At 49.4% G+C, this 25,134-nt stretch overlaps 1 protein-coding gene across 1 annotated transcript; it reads right to left on the minus strand.

The window, feature by feature from the left end:
• Positions 1–317: 317 nt before the first annotated feature.
• On the minus strand, positions 318–17,889 carry LOC102921514 (chymotrypsin-like elastase family member 2A). Its single transcript, XM_076563625.1, has 8 exons — positions 17,788–17,889; positions 13,209–13,364; positions 8,468–8,565; positions 7,962–8,090; positions 7,509–7,645; positions 5,211–5,356; positions 4,072–4,224; positions 318–469 (listed from the first exon to the last, which is right to left on the minus strand). The coding sequence occupies exons 1-8, from the start codon at positions 17,887–17,889 to the stop codon at positions 452–454; spliced, it is 939 nt and encodes a 312-aa protein (XP_076419740.1). The 3' UTR covers positions 318–451.
• Between the last annotated feature and the right edge of the window lie 7,245 nt (positions 17,890–25,134).

The following is a 25,134-nucleotide window of genomic DNA, read 5'->3' on the forward strand; positions in this document are numbered from 1 at the left end:
TTCCGCCCAGTGAACCTGTCCCCTGACGGCAGTGACTGCAGTGGTGGGATGCTGGGCTTCCCTGGAGAAGGTGCTGCCCCTGGGGGTTTTAAAGCTGTCCCGACTTTTACTTAGCTTTCTTTTTTTTTCTGGTTTCAGTATCTTTGCTTTATGAACATCCATTTGAGCTCAGACGGTAGAGGTGCCAAGCTTTGTTTATTTTTGAGCTGGGTTCTGACTTTGTAGCCTAGGCTGGCCTCAAAATCTCCATCCTGACTCCTCCTGAGCGCTGGGATTACAGTGTGTACCACCACACCAGGCTCCTCCACAGGCTTTGTTTCCAGGACCCTGAGGTTAGGGTGTCTGGTTAATAATAAGACAGACTCGTACCAGGGTGTGAGTCATATAGTCACTTTATTACTGCTTTCCTTGTGTGACATTTCCAAGGTGGCAGTCCCAGGGCCATCTTTGGTTAGTACTTTTGAATCACCTGCAGGACACACAGGAGAAGGTGAGGTTAGCCTGATGGCTGAGCAGTGATTGAGTTCAGTGACTCTCAGGGAGAAGGGCGTGCTCACGGCTTTCCCTTCCTGTACAGAGGGGTCTTAGCCTGGAGCTCTGCTGGGGCTTCAGAACCAGAGTGTGAATCTCTAGTGAGCACATGACAAGTGTACAGGTGGGCGTGGCTTTGGATGTCATTTGTTCCTTTGTTTTTTCCAAGACAGGGTCTCACTACGTAGCTCTGGCTGTGCTGGAACTCATTCTGTAGACCAGGCTGGCCTCGAACTCACAGAGCTGCCTGCCTCTGCCTCCCAAGTGCTGGGATTGAAGATGTGTGCCACCACATTGGGCTAATTTGTTCCTTAAGATTACTCTTTGAGGCACTAACATAGTGTATGGGTTGGGGGGATGTCACTTGCTTTCCAAGACCATTAGCAGGATCAAATACGTTTTTTGGGTGTATCTTTTTTTTGAGATGGGAGTTTCTTATAGCCCAGGATGGCCTCAATGTTGCTATATAGCCAGGGATGACCTTGAATTCCTGACCCTCTCACCTCCACCTGTGCTGGGATTCCCCGTGCATTCTAACATACAGGCTCCCTCGCCCAGGGGAGCTGCTGCTTTCTATAGCACGGGCATTCAGAGCTGCGTACAGGGATCCTCGTCTAAGGTCGCTCACTGCAGCAGTGTGGGCATTAAAAACTGAACACAGATGAACCATCCCTCCTGACATTTGTGCTGTGGAGGTTCAGAGTGACAGGTGACAGCTGAGTGCACTGAACAAGCAGACTGTGATTGTGGATTTTGGTTAGAATACAATACACACACCTAGTTGTGGCGTTTTAATTTGTAATCCTTTTGCCTCAACCTGTATTTTTTTTTTCTGGGGCGAGGGGGCAGTTTTGAGATAGGGTTTCTCTGTGTAACAGCCCAGGTTGTCCTGGAACTTGTTTTTGTAGACCAGGCTGAACTTGAACTCACAGAGATCCACCTGCCTCTGCCTTTCAAGTGCTGGCATTAAAGGCGTGTGCCACCATTCCAGGCTAAGTGTTTTGATTATAGGTGGTGTACCACCATGCTTGGCTACATTAGGCTGGTTTTGTCTCATGTAGCCCAGGTTAGCCTTAAAACAATCCCCCTGCCTCTGCCTTCCAAGTACTGGGCATCACAAACCTGCACCACCATGTCTGGCAGTATAGGGTTTTGTTTTGTTCTGTATGTTGGTCTCATCTACACAAAGCCCCGAAGAGCACATAGCATGTAATTCACAGTGACTCCCTCTGTAGAATGGGAACAAAGGTTAAAGCGAGAGGATCTTCACTGCTTACTTAATACACTCCTATATTCTTTTTATAAACAGTATTTTCAATAAAGAAATGTATTCCTTTCTGAACAGAACAATAAAGCTGTGATTGCTGAAGCATCCCATGTTGACATTTTTCAGTGGACATTTGCTGAAAGGATGAAATGCCACGGGCTTCCTGATCGCCTCATTTGTGCCTTTTGTTGGCAGCTTGCTGGCCTTGGCTCGTCACCTACTCTGTCTAGACAGGTGCTCCCAGGGCTGCAGCTGTTGGAGACTCGAGGCTGCATGCACACATAGTGTGGCCTTGGGCGGGGACCATGTGAGGCTCCCATTGCTCCTGTGCAGCTGCGGGGGCAGCCTTCTCCAGGGACAGCTGGCTGCTCAGCCCTCTACTGCTGCTGCTGCCCGCCGCGCCTCCCCCCCCCCCCCAGCGCTCTGCTGCACTGCCTGCCCTCCTGAGAATGCAAGGACTGCCCAGGAAGTTTTTTTTATTTTCCTGACACCCCCCCCCTCCATCTGCCCTGCTGTGTCTGCCTGTGTCTGTGGCTGGGAACAGCAGGTGTTGGGACAAGTCACGCTTTGGGTCCCAAAGGTGCTGCCAGGCTCAGCTGCATAGTGACTAATGCAGCAGCTGGGACCACAAAAGAAGATCCTAGGATTTGCCCGAGACAAAGCCCACAAGCATCTTTCCTTCCAGTTACCGAGGCTCTTTTGAAATGCGCTAAACTGGCTTTATTTCCCTCTGCCAAAATGTAGACATGGCTCTCTTACCCAGTTCACAATCTAAACAAACCAAAATGGAAAAAAAAACTCTTGATTTTCTGCTTTTCCCTACTTACTTTTTTTAAAAAAAGCATTTATTTGTTCTCTCTCTCTCTCTCTCTCTCTCTCTCTCTCTCTCTCTCTCTCTCTCTCTCTCTCTCTCTCTCTCTCTCTCTCTCTCGTGCATCACAGCACAAGTGTGGAAGTGTGGAGTCTGTCCTCTCCTACTATGTGGGTCCCAGGCATTGAACTCGGGTCATCAATCAGGCTTCTCACCAAGCGCCTTTGTCTCACTGATCCATTTCTGAGCTCTAGCAATCTTGGAAGCTCTGGGGCTGAGTCCAGCGGGGGCCGAACAGAACCAGCACACGACACATGACTGAGAAGCTGGCAAGCGTGAGTGGGCAAACCTGGAGGCAGCCTCAGGCTGGCTTTGACAGCGCCCTCTCCCTCTGGCACGTGCTCACAGCTGCCAGCTCATATTTGGTTTTCTAGCAGTCTAACTCAATTTAAGGTTCCCTGCAAGTTGAACTGGAGATAATGAGACAATGGCAGCTTCCCTGCTTTATGGGCCCCGTCACAAGTGCCACCTTCCTCGCTGAGGAGTCCATTCAGTTCAAGTCCATTTTACAGAAAAACAAACCAAGGGGGTGGCTACACAGAGGTGGATTAAAATACACCGTGTGGTGTGGCCGGGCGGTGGTGGTGCACGCCTTTAATCCCAGCACGCCAGTAGAGCCAGGCGAACTGTGAGTTCGAGGCCAGTCTGGTCTACAGAGTGAGATCCAGGACAGGCACCAAAACTACACAGAGAAACCCTGTCTTGAAAAACCAAACCAAACCAAAACACTGTGTGGGCAGAACCCCCTCCCTTCCTAGCATCCCTCTCCAGACTCGGTGTTCCTTCCATTCTTTGATTATGCCAGTTTCCTGCTGTTCTGTCTGTATCCTCAGCTGCTCTGGCTGGCCAGCTTGTCTCAGGGATCCTGTCTCAGCCTCTCCAGCACTGGGATTCCAAGCACAGGCTTCCATGCTTGGCTTTTTACATGGATTCTGGGGAGTGAACTCGGGTCCCTGTACTTGAAAGGCGTGTACTTGACTGCCTACATTCCCCCTATTATCTTTTAATAATTTGTGGTTATTATATAGTAAAAAGAAATTGGACTTCCAGGAGAAGACTCTCTGGGGATACATAGGCACAGGAAGATAAACTCAGTCCCATTTGCTTGGGAGTGGCCCAACACAGAACTGAATAGTCCTTTGTCCTGGGGCAGATGGGGACAGTTGGTCATCTTGTGGGGGCTAGGGGAGCACTTTTCAGGGGAATTAAGTGCTAATAACTAAGACTGTAGGAGTCTCAAACCATTGGGTGTGGGCTTTGTAAATACATATGATCATTGACTGCATTGGAGGGTGGGGGCTGGGCCTATATGGCCAGAAGAAGAAATGAGATACACTTGCTGATTCTGGGAACCCCTGCAGGCCTCATGGCAGACGGTGGGCTTGGGGCTGGTGGTTCTTACCGAGTTGATCCAGTCGATGTAGTTGGAGACTCTGGTGAAGACAGATGGCTTGCGGGAGTAGTTGCAGCCCAGAGTAGAGCCAAAGCTCACGATGCCATGCACCTGCCACTGGCCGTTAGATGCCTGGCAATTCAGTGGTCCACCGGAGTCCCCCTGAAGAAGCCAAAGTCGGGTGTGGAGGGAGGAAAAGATGCCCAATGGGGCCTGGTTCTTAGTATATTAATATTGTTCTTCTTTGAGGTCACTGTCCTCTGAGGCCAGCCTTATGGTCACAGGCTGTGTGTGGCACCTTATTTACAGGAGCTGGCATGTCTTTATTTGGGGATTGGCCTCACAATGTGGCTCTCCTGCTTCAGCCTCATAAATGCTGGCATTACAGGTGTGGATTATCATTCCGGCTTTGCTCAAATGCCCCCACCCCCACCCCAGACAGGGTCTTTCCATGTAGCCAAGGCTGAGCTAAAACATGCAACCATCCCCCTGCCTCACCCTCCCTAGTGCTGCCATGTGTCCCAAATTGCAGCTAAGCACTTTTTATGCCTCTTCTCTTTTTAAGCCCATGAGGCCAGTGTGAGTTTCTTGGGTTCATTGGAAAAAGCAACTGAGTGTTCAGAGGCTAGGACTTGCCTGTAGAGGACCATGGAGTGAGGGGTCTATGCATTCAAGGCACTAACGAGACCATGGAGTAAGGGGGTCTATACAGTCAAGGCACTGACTGTATTTGAGGTGTGGGGACCCCCTCCCCCTCTGTCCTCCTATGAAGAATCTGCCTGTAGCAAGTCCTTTGATTCATGACAGTCTTTAAGAAGACTTCTCTAGCAGCTACCCGAGGGGCCACTACAGGGGGATGACAGTAATGAGAGACCTGGATGAGCTCCAAGGAAAAACTAAAGACTTCTTAGCAGTTAGGCCAAGAGGATGCTACAGGGTGATGGAGCTTAAAGCATCTTTCCTGGGGACTGTGAGAACAGAGGTCAGGCTCTGAAATGGTCCAGAACCGTTTCCAAGGCTCCTGCCTAGGAAGGAGGGAGAGATGGATCCTAGGATACCCCCCCCCCAACACTTCACCCAACCCCACCCCCGCCACCATCCCAGCCACGTTTGGTTGTAGACTGGGACACCTGGTTGTGGATACTCACATTGCAGCTGGAGGTCACACCATCACCACCAGCGCACACCATGGTCGTCTTCACAGAGCTTCCCCACCAGCTGGCGCTGGAGCAGGTGGCATAGTCCACAACCAGCAGGCGGCCCTGCTGCAGGACGTCGGGAGAGGCCCCGTTGGCTGAAGGAGACCAGAGAGAAGGTGCGAGTGGGCAAAGAGACTCCGAGTAAGAAGGAGGCTGTGGGACTGTCGGTGAAGTGCTTGCCACGAAAGCATGAGGACCTGAGTTCAGATCCCCCGTGCTTGTGGAAAGAGCCAAGTGTGGCCGTGAGGGTGGGGACAGAGATAGGAGGATGCCTGGAGCTTGCAGGGAAGGCGGCCATGTTAGTTTACACTGTGCCCTCAATTGATTGGTTGGTATGCTGGCTATTGGTGATTGGTTCAGGGGTGAACCTGACTCAGGCTAAAGCCAATGAGCTCCTTCCTCTGAGATTTTTTGGCGAGTGCATAAAGAGATGAAAGCCAGAGAGCTGTGGGCTGTGGATGCCTTTTTATGTAGAGAAGGGTGAAGCCAGAAAGACTCTTTGAAGGAAAGCTTATGATTTCTTACAGGTTCAGACTCCTTGTTCTGGAATATTCCTGACACCTAGCCGTGTGTCTGCACTTGAGTTAGAATTCCTCTTTTGCTAGGCTAGTTCCGCAGATTTCTCTTAACTATGACAGAGAGCCTTCTAGCTGGGGGGAAAAATCTGTGATGAAGGTAGTTTTCCTCATGGCCCCCAAAACACTGCCGACATCACTGCCATAGTTGGCCAGAATAAAGTTCATTTTCCTATTCTCTCTCTCTCTCTCTCTCTCTCTCTCTCTCTCTCTCTCTCTCTCTCTCTCTCTCTTTCTCTCTCTCTCTCTCTCTCTGCATATAGAGGTCGGGAGCAACCTCTTGTGCAGTGGTTCTCAGCCTTCCTAATGATTTGAACCTTTAATACAGTTCTGTATGTTGTGGTGACCCCCAACCATAAAATTATTTTCATTGCTAATTCATAAAAGTAATTTTGCGACTGTTATGAATCATAATGTAAATATCTGATCTGCAGGATATCTACTATGTGACCCTGAAAGGGGTTGCGACCCACAGGTTGAGAACTGCTGCTGTAGTGCCGTCACTCTTTTGGGTCAGGGCTCACCCAATTAGGCTCGGCTGGATGGCTGTTGAACCCCAGGGATCTGCCTCTTTCCACATTCCCAGAGCTGGGATTAGAAGTACACACCGCCAAACCTGGCTTCTTTACACGGCTTCTGAGGCTGGAACTTGGGTCCCCATGCTTACAAGGCAGACACTTTCCCAGCTGAGCTATCACCCCGGCCCTCATCGTCACCCCTCAATTGCAGTTGACCAGGCTCTCCAAACAGGCCAGTCCTCACAGCGATATTTACTCCTGTGCGACAGACAGATGGGGCACAGAAGCCACGGGATTTAAGGATCTTGCCCAAGACTGCTCTCATTAGCACACACTCGACACTTGGCTGGCACTGTCTGGGGTCCAGAGCACTCCACACGCATCTTTGATCTTCATCGACTTTCCGCTTGACAAATGAGGAACTAGGCTTTAAGTGGTTTCCCAAAGGGCCCGTGCTGAGCAATGTGTGTCTGTCTGTCCAAGAAGCCTGAGCTATCTCCCTTCCTCTCCAGCTCAGCTTCCTTGCTTGGCACTCGGGCCTCCTTCCTCTCGGCAGAGAAGAAACAGGCCACCACCAATGTCTGAGATAGCGTCTTCTCTATCCCCAATTCCTATTGGCTTAGCTTGGGTCAGGTGCTTATTCCTGAACCAATCACCAGTGACCAGAACACTAACCAATCAAAGCTGGCCCGGCTTTAGACCGTGAGATGGGGGTTCTGGTGAGAGCTCTGGGGACTTCACAGAGCTCCAGAAGCCCGAGGTCACAGAGTACATGTTCTTCTGAGCTCTGGCCCTGGGCCACATAAAATGCACGGTGTGGCCTGTATACTTCTCCCTTACCCTACAGTTACTAGTCATAAGTGCTGCTCTGGACTGACTTCCTTCACCTCCCTGCACCTTGTTAACTGCTGCTACCCCACCCTCCCTCCCTCCGCCGTTCTTCACCCCATTTCACAGATGAGGAAGCCACCAGAGAGGCTCAGCAATGTGCCTGAATCACATCGCTAATAGGGGGAGAGTTGAGATTTGAACCAGGTGTACTTAGCAATCTCTGCTAGCCTGCACCTCCAAGGCAGTCAAACACCCCAGGGACGGAGGTGACACCACCTCCCTTCCCTGCCAGGCTTTGGGGTTCCCTGCTTGCTCTCACTTACTCTGCAGCCGGCCCCAGCCTGTGACGTAACAGGGGTAGTTGTTGGGAAGAATGGTGCCCGCAGCTGGGAGGCAAGCTGTCTGGATCTTGCTGGTCAGGGTCACTGGGCTGGCCAGTTTGATCAGGGCAATGTCATTCCTGGATCAGGAGAAAGGTAGAACACCAAGGGTGTTGACTATTCCTGCCTACCGGTTTCCAGCCTTTGTCGTTTTCCCATGTACAATCTCAGGCTGACCCAGCAGGCAGGGTAGCAGAACCTCCCACAGTCTTGGCGTCTCCCTCCTCTGGTAACTCCACCATTCCCACATCGGCCCCAGCAGCTATGGCGGTGGCTCCATCTCTACAAGAGAGCTCCTTCCCTTCCACACAGAAGGGGCAGGGGAGGGGTGGGTTGACCCTTCTCTGTGTGGCTGCCAAACCCACCCCTGAAAGGACCCGACAAGACAGAATGTACCCGTTGGCGATCTTGTTGGCATTCCAGTTCTCATGGACCACAAGCTTGGAGACCTGAACAGCCAGTGAGCCAGATTCCGAGGTGGAGAGGCTGTGCCGGCCCAGCACCACACGGTAGGTCCTGGAACTACTGTGAGGGCAGAGTGACAGGTCAGTGACCTCTTTTTTCCAGCCTCAGTGAACAAGGACGCTCCAATGCAGAGTGTCATGAAGGAAACAGTTCCCTGTCCAGAACCGTCACTGGTATTCCCAAGGAGGGAGGTGCTTTCTCCCTCCTCTGCATCCTCCTGGCACAAGGCACTCGGTGTGTGCCATATATGGACCGGGGAACTCAACAACACTAAACCAGAGATAGATCTGTGCCTGTGCCTCAGCCAGGCAAGTGGCAGCTCTCCAGACTCCTTTACAGTACGCGGATCAGGCCCCTTGGGGATCCTTGCTCTAGGGCTGAGTGTCACCTGATGATAGGGTGAACAATTGGGTAGGCAGGGAAAGGTGATTGGTTACCTGATGCAATGGGCAGCTGTCAGAACCCAGTTGTTGGCCACCAGGGAGCCTCCGCAGGTGTGGTACCACCTCCCCGCGGACTGGTACTGCAGGGAGACCTGAGGGGAAGCACAGGTGCATGGGTGGGAGAGCCATGGAGGACGGCAAGGTGGGCAGGGCACTTGCCTCAGGTCCTGTACTTAGGGGATATCCTCAACCACCGAGATCAAAACCTTTTCCTCCCCACCAGACAGGGTCTATTGGTACAAAGCCAAGGATGACCTAGAGCCCCCTGCTGTCACCTCCTGAGCACTGGGGCTGCTGATGTGTGTCACCAAACCTAGTTACTATAAAAAGCATTTTAATGCTGTATAGAAAAAAGTTAACACAAAACTGGCTGTGGTTGTACATGCCTATAATCCCAGCACTTGGGATGTGTAGGCCGGGGGATCAAGGACAAACTTGGCTATGTACCAAGTTCCAGGACAGCCTGGGTTATATGAAATCTTGTCTTAAAACAACAAAAATGAACACAAACCCATGATTTATATATATACATATATATAAAACATTAAATAGGGCATGGTAATGTATGTGTAATCTCAGCACAAAGGATCCTGAGACAGGAGGATAATTCTGGGCCAGCCTGGGCTACCTAGTGGGCCTGCACTGTTGCACTTATCCCACCCCTCATCCTACGTTTTCTTTCCTTTCATTTCTGACAGAATCTTGCTATACAGCCCAGGCTGACCTTTAACCCCCCAAACTGCCTGCATCTACTTCCCAAGTGCTGAGACTGCAGTGTGAGCCGCATGCCCAGTCACCCATATTTTCTCAGTGTGCAGCGGCCAGAGCAGTCCTTTATTAATGGAAGTCTGATGAGGACTGCCCTGCCCAGACCATCCAGACACTGCTCTCACATAACGCAACGTGATGAGGCCCTACATCACCGCTCTGACCCTGCAGATGCTCACTTTCCCCTGCGCCAGCCACACAGACCTCTGTCAAGTTGTTATCCAGGTAGGCGGAACCACTTCTGTCTCAGGGTGTTTGCATTGGCGGTCTGCTAGCATAACTTCCTCCCCGTCCTGTTGGTCTCTACTTGATGCCACCCTCTCCATGAAGTTTCTATGACAACACCATCCAGAACAGTGCACACATGCACATGCATGCTGTCCTGGCAAGTACTATGTCAACTTGACACAAGCTAGAGTCATTTGGGAAGAGGGAACATCCCCGAGAAAATGCTCCCCGCCTCCCCCAGACTGGCTTGTAAGCAAGCTTGGGGTGCATTTTCTTAATCGATGATGACGGATGTGAGAGGTCCCAGCTCACTTGTAAGCAGCGCAGCCCCTGGGCTGGTGGTCCTGGGTGCTATAAGAAAGCAAGCTGTATGAGCAAGCCATGAGGAGCAAGACAGTGAGCAGCACCCCTCCATGGCTTCTGCATCAGCTCCCGCCTCCAGGTTCCTGCCCTTCTTCAGTTCCTGTCCTGACTTCCGTCAATGATGGACTGTTACATGGAAGTATAAGCTGAAATAACCCTTTCCTCTCCGGGTTGCTTTTGACCACCATCTATTATCACAGCGACAAAAACCCTAACTAAGACACATGTCACTCAAGTACACACACACCTGCACACCTGCACACATCTCCCCTACTGCATTGCTTTTTACACACTGGCTTCTTTGTTGCCCAGCTCCTTGACTTTAACGTAAGTTCTGTGAATCCCACCCCTGCGTACTGTGGTCTAGGGGGTCTATGGGCGGTATATAGTAGGTCCTTGATAAACACCATCAGCCTTCCAGCTCTCCACCTCAGACTCAACAGCTACAGATGAGAACTACTCAAGGAAAAAACTTGTATCTGTACAAAAACACACACACTTTTCCCTTGTCATCATTCACTAAACAGTATCACAGGATGATGATCTAGATAGCAACGACACTGTGGTTAGGGATCGTAAGTAATCTAGAGATGACGAAATAGATAGGAGGGGCTGTGGATGATGTAGCTTGTCTAGCATGTGTGCCCTAGACTTGAGCCCTAGACCTGCAGAAAAGATGGAGGAGAGAGAGGGATGGTGATAATAGTGATGAGGGTGGCAATGCAGGGACACGCTGGTTAGTTTTTTTCTTTAATGTCAACTTGATATAAACTAGAGTCATCTGGGAAGAAGGAACCTCAATTGAGAAAATGCCTCCAAAAAAGGAAAAAGAAAAGAAAATGCCTCCATTATATTTCCTGTAGAGAAGTTGATGGGGGCATTTTCCTGATTCACGATTGATGCTTAGGGCCCAGCTCAGCATGGCAGGTACCACGCCTGAGCAGCTGGTCCACTGTACTGTCCCAAACCTGCAAATGTTTAAGACAGACCCATGAGGGCTAGTGAGAGGGTTCAGTGAGTAACTCTGACAACTTGAGTTCCATCCCCAGGACCATGTGGAGCCACATGGAAGGAGAGGAACGACTTCTGCAAGTTGTCCTCTGACATCCACGAGATGTCTGTTCCCAGCCTCCACATGGCGGCTCACAGCTGTCTATAACTCCAGTTTCAGGAACCTCACCCAGACATACATGGAGGCAAAACTCAAATGCACATAAAATATAAATAAGTATAATTAAAAATAAACAAAATGAAGAAAGATACTCAAAAGGATTCTGTACCAATCTAAAATTAAAAAAAAACAACAAAACACCAAAAACACAAAAACCTCCCTAAAGATAGAAACCTTTTTCCCATGGGCAGAAAAGCCAGGACTGAACCATTGATTTTGGTTTTGAAGGGTAACCAGGCAAGTTTTTTGAGAAGTAAAGAAATAGCTTCCTACAGCATGGAGGGGACCAAAAAATAAGTTGCTTAAAATTTTTTTTTGCTATGATCTTATGTATTCCAAGGTGGTCTCAAATCCTTTATATAACTAAAGATGACTCTGAACTCCTGATCTTCCTGCCTTCAGCTCCTGAATGCTAGGATTACATTCATGCACCACTAACATGTCCAAAATTTCATGTGGTGCTGCAGATCAAACCCAGGACTTCCTGCAAACACCAACTGAGCAACATACTCAAGCCCTGAATCAAATATGAATCTTGATTCTTCCCATACTCAACAGGGTGGCTTTGGGCTCTGATGCGACCATTCAGAGTCCCACTTCCTTTATCAAGAAAATAGGGACCACTTGGACAGGGCTCTCAGCATCATTAATAATTCCCGTAGAACAGTATTAAATGCTATGGCCATTGCCATGGACACACATCTTTCTGAGCTGAACACGTGAGTCATTTCTCATCACTTGGGACCCCACAGGGCACCATTTACTATTTGTCATGTCCATTTTACACATGAGCAAAGAAAGGCAGCTGTGTGCACCAACACCAGCAGGACTGTAACTATTTCTAATGTGACCCATGGAAAGAGCTTAACTAGTCCACACTGTACTTAGGTGGCACACGCCTTTAATCCTCAGTGGGTCTCTGAGTTTGAAGCCAGTTTTCTCTACATTGTGAGTTCCAAGGTAGCCAGAGCTACATAGAGAGAACCCAACTAAACAAACAAGCAAGCAACTAACTAACTAACTAACTAACTAACTAACTAACTAAAAGAATACTCACTGGTTTTTATTTTATGTGTATGAGCGTTTGCCTGCATGTATGTATATGTACCATGTGCTTTGTCTAGCGTCCATGGAGGCCGGAAGAGGGCACTGGATGGCCTGGAACTGGAGTTCCAGATTGTTGTGAGCTGCCATGTGGGTGCTGGGAACTGAATCTGGGTCCTCTGAAAGAACAGCAAGTGCTTTTCAGTGCTGACCCTTCTCTACAGCTCCCCAGGAAAGCTATTTTAAACAGACATGCTTCTGACATTTAAAAATTGTAGAATAGCCAGGCAGTGGTGTCGCACACCTTTAATCCCAGCACTTGGGAGGCAGAGGCAGGTGGATATCTGCTGAAGGCTAGCCTGGTCTACAGAGCAAGTTCCAGGACAGGCAGAGCCACACAGAGAAACCCTGTCCCCAAAATAAAAACAAAAAACAAAACAAAACAAAACAAAATAGATAGAATGTATTTGGTGTTGGGTATGGTTTTCTGAGTCCGGATCTTACAGGCCTATGAGCCTGTCTCGAAACAATCAACAGCAACAAAAATTCTAGAACTCACAGAGATCCGCCTGCCTCTGCCTCCCGAGTGCTGGGATTAAAGGCGTCCGCCACCACCGCCCGGCCCACAAATTCTTTTCTAAAGCCAACTTTTCAACTGCTAAGTGCAAATTATGCCAGGTAAGAGAGATTTTTAAAAACATATCCATTATAAAGGTCACACACGTCCCATGAAAGATCTAGTAATTTGTGCCTGCACCAAATTTCAGTTTTGACAGGGCTATGATTATATCAGTGTAAGGAAACAGTTGTTTTCATTGGTAACAGTGTAATTAAGAATTAATTTGCATAAACAGCTCTGACTGGTCCCTTCAAGCAAAGGATATTTGCATAGGAGGGGTGACTGACTCACAGGGTGACCATATGTGCCAGCGAGCATCTAACTTTAGGTCAGCAGGCGTTGCAAGTGTGTGTCTCAGAGCAGGGGGCCCCCCAGCAGCTCCTTTTTGAAGTCTCCTGGAGGAGTTACCTTTCTCTCAGCCCCCAAATTGGCCAAGGATGCAAGAATGTGCTGTATGGGTGAAGTTGCCCAGGCTGCCTGCTGTGTGCCCGCCAGTGCCCATCTCTGCCCAAGTAACAGACCCAGCAGTGTGGTTGACTCACCTGCCAGGGCCAGGCATTGGGGGTGGCTTCTTGGCCCCCAACTACCCTGCTCACATCGTGCTGGGCCTCGTAAGTGGGGAACCCGCAGCTGAGAGCTGTGAAAAGAGAGTGGGATTGTATGTGTGGACATACGTAACTCCTAGCAGGAAAGCCTTGCTTTGGAGTCGTCTAATAGGTCCGCGAGTCCTGTCCTTCACTCTGCTTCCTAGCTTGTCCTTGAATTTGTCTGGGAACTGAAGCTGGCGTTCAATTTATGACCCTCACCCGGGTGGTGGTGACACACACTTTTAATTCCAGCACTCGGGAGGCAGAGCCAGGAGGATCTCTGTGAGTTCAAGGCCAGCCTGGTCTACAGAGTGAGTTCCACGACAGGCACCAAAACTACACAGAGAAACCCTGTCTCGAAAAAACAAAACAAAAATGATGACCCTCTTGTCTTAGCCTCCCAAGGGCTGGGATTACAGGGGTGTGTCATCATGCCCTGCTCCAAGCTTCCTGTAAGGCAAAGGCAAGAGCATCTGGTTCCCAGCTTCACCGGATAAAAGTTACCTCCAGCCACCAATGCGGATAACAGCAGGATCCTGATCATGGTGTGTCCGTGGATGTCTATAGGTCTGGCCCTAGCTAAGCTTCCTTTTTATGAGTGGGCTTATCAGCCAGAGAAACAGGAGGAGTGTGCAAGGTGGAGATTTTCCCAAAGCCCAGTGGAATAAAAGGCTGGAGTCCAAATATTTTTTTTTCCATTTCCTTCCACCTGTTATGATGGAAGTACACTGAGAAGCCTATCAGAGATAGGTACTGAAGGCTGACTTCTGCTGAGTGTGCCAGCACGCACCTGGAATCCCAGCAGTGGGGAGGTGGAGGCAGGTTGGTGAGTTGAGATCATCCGTGACTACATAGAGTATTTGAGGCCAGCCTGGGCTACACAAGACTGTTTCACCAACCCCCCTCCCCAAACAACAACAGCAGCAGCAACACCACCACCAACAGAAATGTAGATTCTATTTGCTTTCAAGAGACAGCCGTATGTTATGGGAGGGAGACTAATGCTGCTTGTTCTTGGAGTTGCATTTTCAAAAGAAAATATTAAACCAGCCTATGGAGCACACAGCATTCCAGGCCGACAGCTCTCCCCTGGGCTGGTTTAGCCCCCAGGGATACTTGATGTCTGCAGATGTTTTTGGTAGTCATGGCTTGGGTTCACATACTACTGACATCTGAGGATAGAGAACAGAGAGGCTGCTAGGCATCCTGTAGGCACAGGACAATGAAGGACTTCTCATACTCCAATCACCAAGTGTGCCAAGACTGAGAATGCCTTAGACCAGGCTCTGGCTGGCTATATGGCCTTGGGTGAGCCGTGTGGGTCTCTAGGCCCAAAGCTGACTCTGGGAGGGACAAGATGAGACATGTACACCCAGTGTGCTCCACAGTGTCCTGGGGGAGATTTTCAAAACACAGAGAACATGCTTGCTTAGGAGAAGGGCCAGATGTGAACTGAATGGATGCAGTGCTGAGCAAGGGAGAGTGTGCCAGAGGAAGGCTTTGTTGGGATGGGTTGGAGGTATGTTCGTTCATTAATTATTTAGCATGTACAGTATATATATATGTGTGTGTGTGTGTGTGTGTGTGTGTGTGTGTGTGTGTGTGTGTGTGTGTGTATGTGTATGCACGCGAGCCCTGCCCATGCATGCGTGTTGCAGAGGCCTGAGCAGGACTTTGGGTGTCCTCTTCTGGTGCTCTTTCTCTCTCTCTCTTTAATGCTTGTTTTGTTTTGTTTGAGACAGGGTCTTACTATGTAGCCCTGGACGGCCTGAAACTCACTGTCATAGACTAGATCGGTCTTGAACTCACAGAGTCCCATCTGCCTCTGCTTCCTGAGTGCTAGGATTAAAGGTATGAGCCATGATGCCAAGAACCTTATTTTTTTTTTGAAGCAGATTCTCTCACTGAACGTGAAATTCTCCGTTTAGGTGAGGCTGGCTGACCAGCAAACTCTTAGCACCCGCTTGTCTCCACCCTCCAGTACTGGGGTTGCAGGCATGGGTGCCTGTGACCGGTTTTTCTCATGGATGCTATGCTGGGGATTTGAACTCAGGTCATCTTGTTTGTACAGCAAGTGTTCCCACCCTCTGAGCCATCCATCTCTCCCCCTCTACTTTATCTCCATTGTTCTGTTAGGGTAGAGGTTTGAGACAGAACCTCTCTGAGGCTGAAGTTCTCATAGTGCTAACTCATCGCAATCCTTCTGCCTCAGCCTTCTGTGTGCTGGGATAACAGGCATATGTGTGCCACCATGGCTGACACTCAGGTGTATTTTTATCGTCTGCTCCCAAGACACCGGTGGTTTGAATTTTCTCCGTCTTAGGAAGGGTGCAAACAGAGACAGGCAAGGTACCTTTAGGAGCCTTCGTGCTTCTTATTTAATCCAAAGCCTAGAAAACCTGCCTCATTATTTCGGATGAGGAGACTGAGGTTCCCAGAGGGAAAGTGGCTTGCCGCAAGACACACAGCTACAGGTGTCAGAGTGAAGCCCCCCATGATCTGATTCCAGGCTGTCTCTGGAACTTCACTCTTCCCCCTGCTGGTGAGGGATGGAATAGCAGCGATGGCATTGCTGTTGCAGATCAGGTGCTAGTGGGACATCCTTTAAATGATGTGTAGCTGTGTATGAAAATGTTCACGTGAGGGTAGGTACCCACAGAGGCAGAAGAAGGCGGCAGATTCCCTGGACCTGGAACTGTGGTGTGGGTGCTGGGAACCAAACTCAGGTCCTCTGCAAAAGTAGTATGTGCTTTGAACCACTGAATCCCTTCTCCAGCCTCTGGGCTTCAACTCCTAAGACCTGGACTCGAGTCCTTGTCAGTGACTTCAGAGAGCCATAGTTCAGACAGGTTGCCAGTCTTCTGAGCCTCAGTTTCCTCATTAAGGAGTCAGGCCCCAGCTGGGTGTGGTGGCACAGGCATTTAATCCCAGTACTCAGGAGGCGAAGCAGGTAGATGTCTGAGTTCAAGGACAGCTTGGTCTACAGAGTGAGTTCCAGGACAGCCAGGGCTACACAGAGAAACCTTGTCTCAACAAAACAAAACGAAACAAAACAAAAACAATCAAACAAACAAACAAACAAGAAAAAACAAAAATAAACGAAAGAAAGACAGACAGACAGACAGTTAGCAACTTCCTAAATCTAACACAAAGGTTGAGAGGATTCATTTATGGATACCAGTTGATAAACAATCACGTTTATTGTCTGGGTCAGTCGGGATCCGATGGAGCCAGACACGCAATCCCTTGTAAAACTGCTAAAGATTTCAGTGAGGTATCCCATTCCTTCCCCCATATGATGCTTTCTATGCTGTTCAATAAAGGGAATGAAGCCCTTTGTGAGGGACAGACAGACACAGTCACCCAACAACAGACATACTGACAGAAGAGACAGTCTCACACACAGGGACAGACACAGGGATAGACAGATTCACATGACAGCCTCCAGGCAGGCACATATTCAGACGGATACAGGAGACGGACGAAGGATGGAAGTGTCCGGGAGCATGAAGCTGAGAATTTAAATCTGGACCCACTTTTGGTTAAATGACTCCAAGGGGAAGCCCTGCCATTTCTTTCCTTAATGCATAGTTATTGGGACTCAGAGCTGATCACTAATGCGTGTAATCCACGCAAACAACAATCAGAACCGCAGATGTAGTTCAGGAGTGCTTCCCTAGTGAAACCCTTGGGTTGGAATCACAACACTGCAGAAAATTCGGTCCTGGTGGCTCAGACCTGTGATCCTAGGGCTCTCGGGGATGGCAGCAGGGGCATCAGGTGTTCCTCTCAATTATGCAGCAACTTCAGCCTGGGGACATGAGACCCTAACTCAAAAAAGAAAGGAAGGAGGGAGGAAAGAAGAAAAGAAGGAAGAAAAGAAGGAAGGAAGGAAGCCAGCCAGCCAGCCAGCCAGCCAGCCAGCCAGCCAGCCACAGTTCTGGGACTGCCATGTGGATGGCAAGCTCCGCAAGAGACTTGCAAAGATGAAGGGTGTTGGGGTGCAGAATCCTGTCAGACTGGAATTCAGACAACATGTGTTCTGGTGAGTTCTACCCCTAATGCCCTGTAATGGTTAGGACCTTTGTTTATGGTCACAGGATCATGACAGCTGCCATTTTGGAAGTGTCGATTTTCCCTTAACGTTCAAAGTGCAGGTGGCACTCTCTTCCGGGGGTTGGCTTTGATATCAAAATAGTTTTCCCTAGTTGAAGTCACTGAACAAACAGCAGCTTGGCACGAGCCATGGGCTTGCTCTTGTGACCTTGGGCAAAGAAGGCAGGCTCTCTGCCTGAGGGCTGTCTATCCACAAAATGGAAGAAAGCATGCTCAAAGTCTCTCTCTGTCTCTCAAATTGAACCTGGGAACTTGAACATGCTAGGCAGGCACCCCATTCCTGAACTCCGTCTCCAGCCCCTATCCATAACCGCTGGCTGAGCCATCTCTCCAGCCCCAAATCATCAATTCATGCATGATGGGCAAGTCCTCCCCACCAGCTAGCTGCGTTTTGCTCTTGTGATGCTCGGCCTCTTACTGTGGGAGCCTTCCAAGTGTCGTCGTCGTCGTCGTCGTCGTCGTCGGTCCCACCCCTTAGACACCATCCCCAGTTTCGACAACCAAAAACGTCTCTACCCATTGCTGGTTGTACCCGGGGAACAAGTCACCCCTCGGTCATTCCCTTTCCGTTTTGTGGTTGTAGCCTCAGATCATTTCATGAGAACTTAGGGTAGTTCTTCCCAACAAGCTGACTGGGCTTGCCCCTGGTTACATGACCTCCCTGGGACCCAGGGCCTGCTGGGGAACTGGTGGGGCCTGGGGCACATGCTCCATCCTCGGTCTTGGCAGGGAGGCTTCCCCCAGACCGTTTCCCCAGGACTAAGGCTGGGCTGCACATGCATCCAACCCTGGCTTCTGTGCTGAGAGGGAGCAGCTGGGAGCCACTGTAGCCCCCTCCCCTAAGCTCCCACACAGCTGGAGAGCCTGCTTCTAGCAAGCTCTAAACTGGGCTGTGTGACCTTGGCTGGGTGACAGGTGGAGCCGTACTGCAGATGTGACCTTCTCACTGGCTCTTGACTCACAACAACTCCTCTGAGAAGCCAGGTGGCTGGCTCCCTGGCTCTGGGCCTGGGCTCAGCGTGGGCATTTTCGTGTGGGCATCCTGGGTCGGGGTTCTGGCCTGGCCTTGTGGCTGGGGCCAGATGGGAAACGCGGAACTCTCACCCGGACCTCTGGTCTCCGGATTCGGCAACTGCAGCCAAACGTCATCTGGGGGGAGATACTGGCTTGGCCCTAGAGCGCATGTCAACTGGCTGCTCCTTAGCAAACGGTCTCAGAGCCAGTGTTGTCGATCCCTGACTCTGGCGGTCTGTCTACTTAGATTCTCAGAGGGGAACTGTGCAAGCAGTGTGTGTGTGTGTGTGTGTGTGTGTGTGTGCGCGCGCGCGCGCGCATGTATGTCTTTAAGTGTGTGTGCATGTGTGTATATATGTATCAATGTCTATATACGTATGCCTCTGTGTATACGTGTTTTAAGTGGTCTTAGTGTGTATACATGTGTAAATGTATTAGTATATATGTGTATGTGTATGAATGAATGTATATATGTATATGGATATTCTATATATATGTATGTGTATAAGTGTGTATGTATGTGTGCATTGATATGTGTGTATGTGTGTTTAAGTATGTGTTTTTTGTGTGTATGCATGTATATGTGTGTTCATAGGCATATTGATATATATGTTTGTCTCTCTGTGTGAGTGGGTATATGTGTATTTGCTTATGTATGTATATATGTGTGTGCATGCATATGTTAGGTATGTATACATGTGTATGTGTTTATGTATGTATTAGTGTATATATGCAAGTGTGAGTATACCTAAGTATAAATGTGTTTGAATGTATATGTATCTGTATGTACATTTGTGCATATCTGTGAGTGTGTACATGTGAGTGTTTATGTGTCTGTGTATCTGGTGTTAAGCGTGTGTGTGTGTGTGTGTGTGTGTGTGTGTGTGTGTGTGTGTGTGTATTTGTATGTGTCTCTGTGTATGCATGTCTGTGTTTAGTTGGGTGTATGCCTGTGTTTATGTGGGTATGTGTATATGTATGTGCATGTGTGTGTGAGGCAGGGTCTCATGTGGCCTAGGCTGGCCTCAAACTCACTATGTAGGCTGGCTAAGATGGCTTCGTGGATGAACACTTGCTGTGTGAAGGTGGAAGGAGAGAATCAGCTCCCGAAAGTGTCCTCTTCCTGCGTGGCACGTGTGCACTGCACCCTCTGTGTTGTACACACACAACACCGGTTTTTAAAAATCGCCATGTGACCAAGGATCCAGCGGATACATAGAACACACGCCTGTAATCCCAGATCCTGGGAGGTGTTCTTTTTCTTTTTTTAGACAAGTATCTCACTCTGTAGCCTAGAACCCGCCTACTCCTCCCCAGTGCTGGCATTATAGGCCTTAGTACCGTGCTACCCAGTGATCATTCTTTTCCTGTGTGACTTTATCTATGTCTGTCTGTCTGTCTGTCTGTTCACCTGTCTGTCTGTCTGTCTATCTACCTACCTGTCTTTGCAGATGGGGGCTCAGGTAGTCCAGGCTGGTCTATAACTTGCTATGTAGTTGAGGGTGACCTTGAACTCCTCCACTGCTCCACTGGGAGCAGCAATTCTTCTCCTCTGTCTCTCTAGATTCCTCGCTGCTTCCTGCCACCTACACCCCCTCCTCGGTTACTAGAGCACGTCTGTACCTGAAGGGGTCCGTGTGACTCTAGGCTCCTGTTGGAGTAGTGTGGCTATCCAGGGCACAGCTGTGTAGTTGGACTTTAAATCTTGGCGCCCTGTTCCTGGAGATGCGGTCTGAGGGTGGGGATTTAAGCCTCTTTGAGCCCGAGGTTCTCATCTAGAGGGGATAAGTGGCCAGGGCTCTCTGTGGCTGAAATAAGCTGGTATTAATGGTTCTCTGCATGTGTGAGTCAGAGCAATTGCTACTCTTACCCATGGCAGCATCATGGGTGAGCACAGGGCTCTCCAGTCAGAGCCAGCCACCCCTCGACCCAGTGCGAGTTCTTAGAAAGACGCTGTGTCTGGCTAACTGATCAGAACTGCAGTGATGTGGAGACTTTGGAATGTTGCAGACATAATTAAGTTTATCTTGCGTGGTCTTTAGTCTACTAAATATCCATTCCTGGCCCCAGCTCTGTGTCTTAACAAATATCCCGCTGACACCCAGACCTGACACCCTGACAAATAGATAAAAACTAACTGTTTGGAATGTATTAAGTTAACAAAATCCTACTTTCCCACCGAAAACGAAGGTTGTTGATTAGCAGTGAGGCCTATGGCAGAGTCCTCCCATCTTCCCATAACCCGGCTACCTGATGTCACCATCAACATATTTGAACAGTCTCTCAATTTGTGGCTTTCTTTGTTCTGTTGCTATAAAAAGGTCATGAAATCGCAACCTCATTGGAACATCGTATTTGAGGAGAATTGAATCTACATTCCTCGGTCATGGTCACTCATATTTGGCTGCAGAATAAACCATGCATTTTATTCCTTTGTGGTGAGAGCTGTTTCTTTTATCAACACTGTGAGGAAAATGGGGGATAAAGCTGGGTGTGGTAGCGCACACTTTTAATCCCAACACTGGGAGGCAGAGGCAGGCAGATCTCTGTGAGTTCAAGGCCAGCCTGGTTCATAGTGAGTTCCAGCAAAGCTGAGGTTACATAATAGAGACCCTGTCTCAAAGAGGAGGGGGCAGTTAAAACTCGAGTTTGAATTCCTCTCACTTCCAACCACCAGTTTGTGGCCTCTCAACCAAGTCCTCCAATAAAGCTATCACCCAAATGGTCCCAGGGCATCTTTCATGACCCGCCTTTATCCCTGACTCCGACATTTTCCTTCTGTAGGAGGCGATGGTGCCTGGTGTTGCTTTGGCTATGGTATCAGTCACCACACACCATGTCAATTTCTCATCTTAAAGTTCTGGAGACAAGGGAGTCCAGTTTATTCCACAGGGCCAACTCATGGTGTCAGCATGGCTGGCTTTCTTCGCAAGCTGCAGGAAGAGTTCATCTGGAGCAGTGGTCCTCAACCTTCCTAATGCTGAGTTCTTCATGTTGTGGTGACCACCCCTCAACCATAAAATTATTATCGTTACTACTTCATAACAGTGATTTTGCTACTGTTATGAATAGAAATGTAAATATCTGATAGGCAGGAGATCTGATACTGGATCCCCACGGGGGTCATGACCCACAGGTTGAGAACAATTGATGTGGACCCGTTCCAGCTCCTGATAACTGCCTGCATCTCTTGTCTTGTGGACCCTCCTCTGTGTTCACGTCTCCCTGACCCTGACCCCCTGGGGGAGGGTCATCGTTCATCCTTAAGTCTCCAATGTGACTGTCTTATCTCCTTTTTATGGGACCCCACTGATCACACTGGGCCCGGTCCTCAGGCTGTGATGGTCAGTCCTGACTGTCATCTTGACTGGCGTGAGAGTCACCTAGGAGATTATGGAAGGACACCTCTGGGTTTTTGGAAAGGGTTTGGCTAGGTGAGTTCTGGCCTCATCCATAGTTTCATTCATCTGTGGATTTCAATAAGCAATTAGAAGGAGGCGGGACTGGGGAAGGTGGGGCCTGGCTGGAGGAAGTAGGTACTTGGAGGACATGTCCACAGGGGGTTGTGTCTTTCCCTACTCAATTCCGTTTTGTTCCTTTCTGTTTCATGTTCCCCATGATATTGGCTACCCAGCCATGCCCTTCTGCCACAATGCTCTGAAACTGTAAGCAAAGTAAATCCCCCACCTCCCCGTAAGCTGTTTCTACCAGGTCACGGTGATGGAAAAACTTACACACAGACGGATCACCTCATCTCAAGATTCTAAATCAAATGTGAAAATTCCCCTTTGCCCTGGGAGCTTCCATGTTCATAGATTCCGGAGTTCATGATGTGAACTTTTCAGGGATCATGATTTATTTAACCCAGGCCTTGATTCTTGGGCACTATAAGTGGATTGTGTCACCAAACCGGAAAATGTTACACTTTTTTTTTCCCTATTTTTAAAAGAGATTTATTTATTATGTATACAGCATTCTGCCTGCCTGTATGCCCACACTGCAGGCCAGAAGAGGGCACCAGAACTCATTACAGACAGCTGTAAGTCACCATGTGGTTGCTGGGAATTGAACCTTTGGACCTCTGGAAGAGCAGCCAGTGCTCTTAACCTCTGAACCATCTCTCCAGACTCTCCCCGTATTTGGAGATAGCTCTCACTTTGTAGCTGAGGCTGGCTTAGAACTCAGTGCTCCCCAGGCCTGTGGCTCCTGTTCAACTTGGTGCTAACGAATCGAGTGTATTTTTTCATGACAGTCACCCTGGCTGTCCTGGAACTCACAGAGATTTGCCTGCTTCTGCCTCCTGAGCGTGGGGACCCAGAATGCAATTTAGAAATGCATCACTACACCCTTCCAAACAGAGTACTTTTAAATTGCATTCTAGAGGGTTAGAGTGACTTGGGGACTGAGAGAGTACTCCTCCACTCAACCTGTGACAGCTTTTGAGGTGGCTTTAGGGCTTGAACTCAGGGCCCCACACATGCTAGGCCAGCACTCTACCTCTGAGCTACATTTTCGGCTGATGACCAGCTAGTATTTTCCTTTCTGCTTTCCACAGCCACCACCATGCAGACCACGTTACCTTTTGCCGAGACCATTGCAGCAGCCTCCTGGCTTGGCCTCTGTTGTGAGGACTTTCACCCCAGCGGAGGGGCTAGGCAATGTAACCTTTCCCCCAAGACAAACCACAGTTTGAGTCTACCACGTCCACACTGCAGAACCGACGAGGTTTGGGGGCTGTCAGGAAGGGTCTCTGACAGGAGCATGGGTGACCGAAAAGCAGCCACACTGAAGAGTCTGCACCCAGCATGTACCCCAAAGCTCTGCAGATGGAGTCCCTTTCCTTTGGTCCTATCCATCCTGCCTCTGTTCCTGTCTCTGAGATGCCAAAGCTACCCACAAGCAATTAGGGCAGAATCACAGTCAAATGGCTTGGAGGAGAGGTTGGCTACTCAGTGAGGGTCTGATCACCCCCTTACCTCCTCCTTCTAAGAGGGACTCTCTACAGTCATCAGGCCTAGCTGCGATGAGCTTTGGCATGCAGGCACAGATGAACTCATGAAAATGGCGTCTGTTTGGTTCCACAGATAGTGCTGAACAGCAGCCTCCCTGTGTCCACCCCAGTGCTTTAGTGTGTACTCGTGAGCACTTCTCTGTCTAAAACCTTGTGGGCTCCCCAGTTGCCCTCTGAGACCCAGCCACCCTCAGCACAGCAGGAGGACTTTAAGGAAGGGCCTTGGTTGGTTCCCCAGGTAGCCCTTACTCTGGCTTTCCTTGCTGGGGTGACCAAGTTCTAGGTTTAGCACTGGAACTCTGGCATCTTGGAAAACTCCTCAGTCCAGGGCAACCCAGGGTGGCTAGTCACCTGCCTGCCCACCCTCCCACCCGACCATGCTCTAGCAACAGCAACTGCAGAGTTCCCTTGCAGGCTCTCACTGTGGCTTTACTCAGGAAGCGGAAGTCCCTCCCCTTTCCCTGCTCTGCTGCCCCTTAGGACTGTGCCGAGCTGCAAGAACTGAGAGCTAGCCAGGCTTTGCGGGCTAGCCTTAAATCCAGCACTTGGAAGGCAGAGGCAGGTGGATCTCTGTGAGTACCATGCCCCATCCTGGTTTACATAGGAAGTTCCAGGTCGGCCAGGGCTATACAGTAAGACCCCGTCTAAAAAGAAGAAATAAGCTGGGTTGTGGTGACCCACCCTTTAATCCCAGCACTCAGGAGGCAAAGCCAGGCAGATCTCTGTGAGTTCGAGCCCAACCTGGTCTTCAAAGCGAGTTCCAGAAAAGGCTCAAAGCTACACAGAGAAACCCTGTCTCAAAAAACCAAAATAAAATAAAATACATAAATAAATAAATAAATAGTTAATGACAGTGGCTCAAACAGATGCAGGCTTATTTTTATTTTTAAGAGAAATTCAGAGGGGAATGGTTGCTGGCCTCAGATCTGCAGCCTCAGCTCAACAAGGTCTGAGCTGGTGTCACTGCAGTCCGCAGGGCCACACGATGGCTGCCTCAGCTCCAGCCATCATACCTGTGTTCAAGGTGTAACATCAATATGTGCTGGTTCCCCTTACAGGAAAGATTTTCCTTCTCCTTATTTGTGCTCCAATCCATGAGCTCTGGAGCCAGATTAGCAGTGTCTGAATCTGAGCTCCCCCACTTTCTAGTTAAGCTATTCTGGGAGATCACCAGATCTTTCTGACTTTAGTTTTCTCATCTGTCAAATGGGATGTGTGTGCTGACAGCCAACCTCACAGGCCTCTGCTGGGGAGTTGAGATGAATGTAAAACAGGTACAGAGCTCACGGAACATTAGCTTATTTCATTATTATGTTCTCTTGGCCAGAACAGATTCCCCTGGTTCCTCACCTGCAAGGGACCTGGGGCCAACAAGAGCACATGTCACCACCACATAGAGACAGGCAGGAAAGAAGGTGTCTGGGGATGCAGCTTGGACCAAACAACCAGAAATACTCTTAGGAAACTTCTATTCCGATTTTAGGAACCAGCTTGACATCGCCACCTTCAGGAAGCCCTCCTGGATTTCTGCTACCAACAGACACTGGTTAAGGTAGCTCATTTCTGTTCCCCTGGTCTGTGTTTCTGAACACACGCACACACACACACACACACACACACACACACACACACGCACACACACATGCATGCACATACATGCGCTCATGATGCATACACACTGGTCTACTACAGAGCAAGGATCTTCTCTGAAACTGGGGACCCTTACACCCCCTCTCTTTC

Source organism: Peromyscus maniculatus, chromosome 2 (assembly GCF_049852395.1).
Source record: "Peromyscus maniculatus bairdii isolate BWxNUB_F1_BW_parent chromosome 2, HU_Pman_BW_mat_3.1, whole genome shotgun sequence".
Taxonomy (NCBI): domain Eukaryota; kingdom Metazoa; phylum Chordata; class Mammalia; order Rodentia; family Cricetidae; genus Peromyscus; species Peromyscus maniculatus.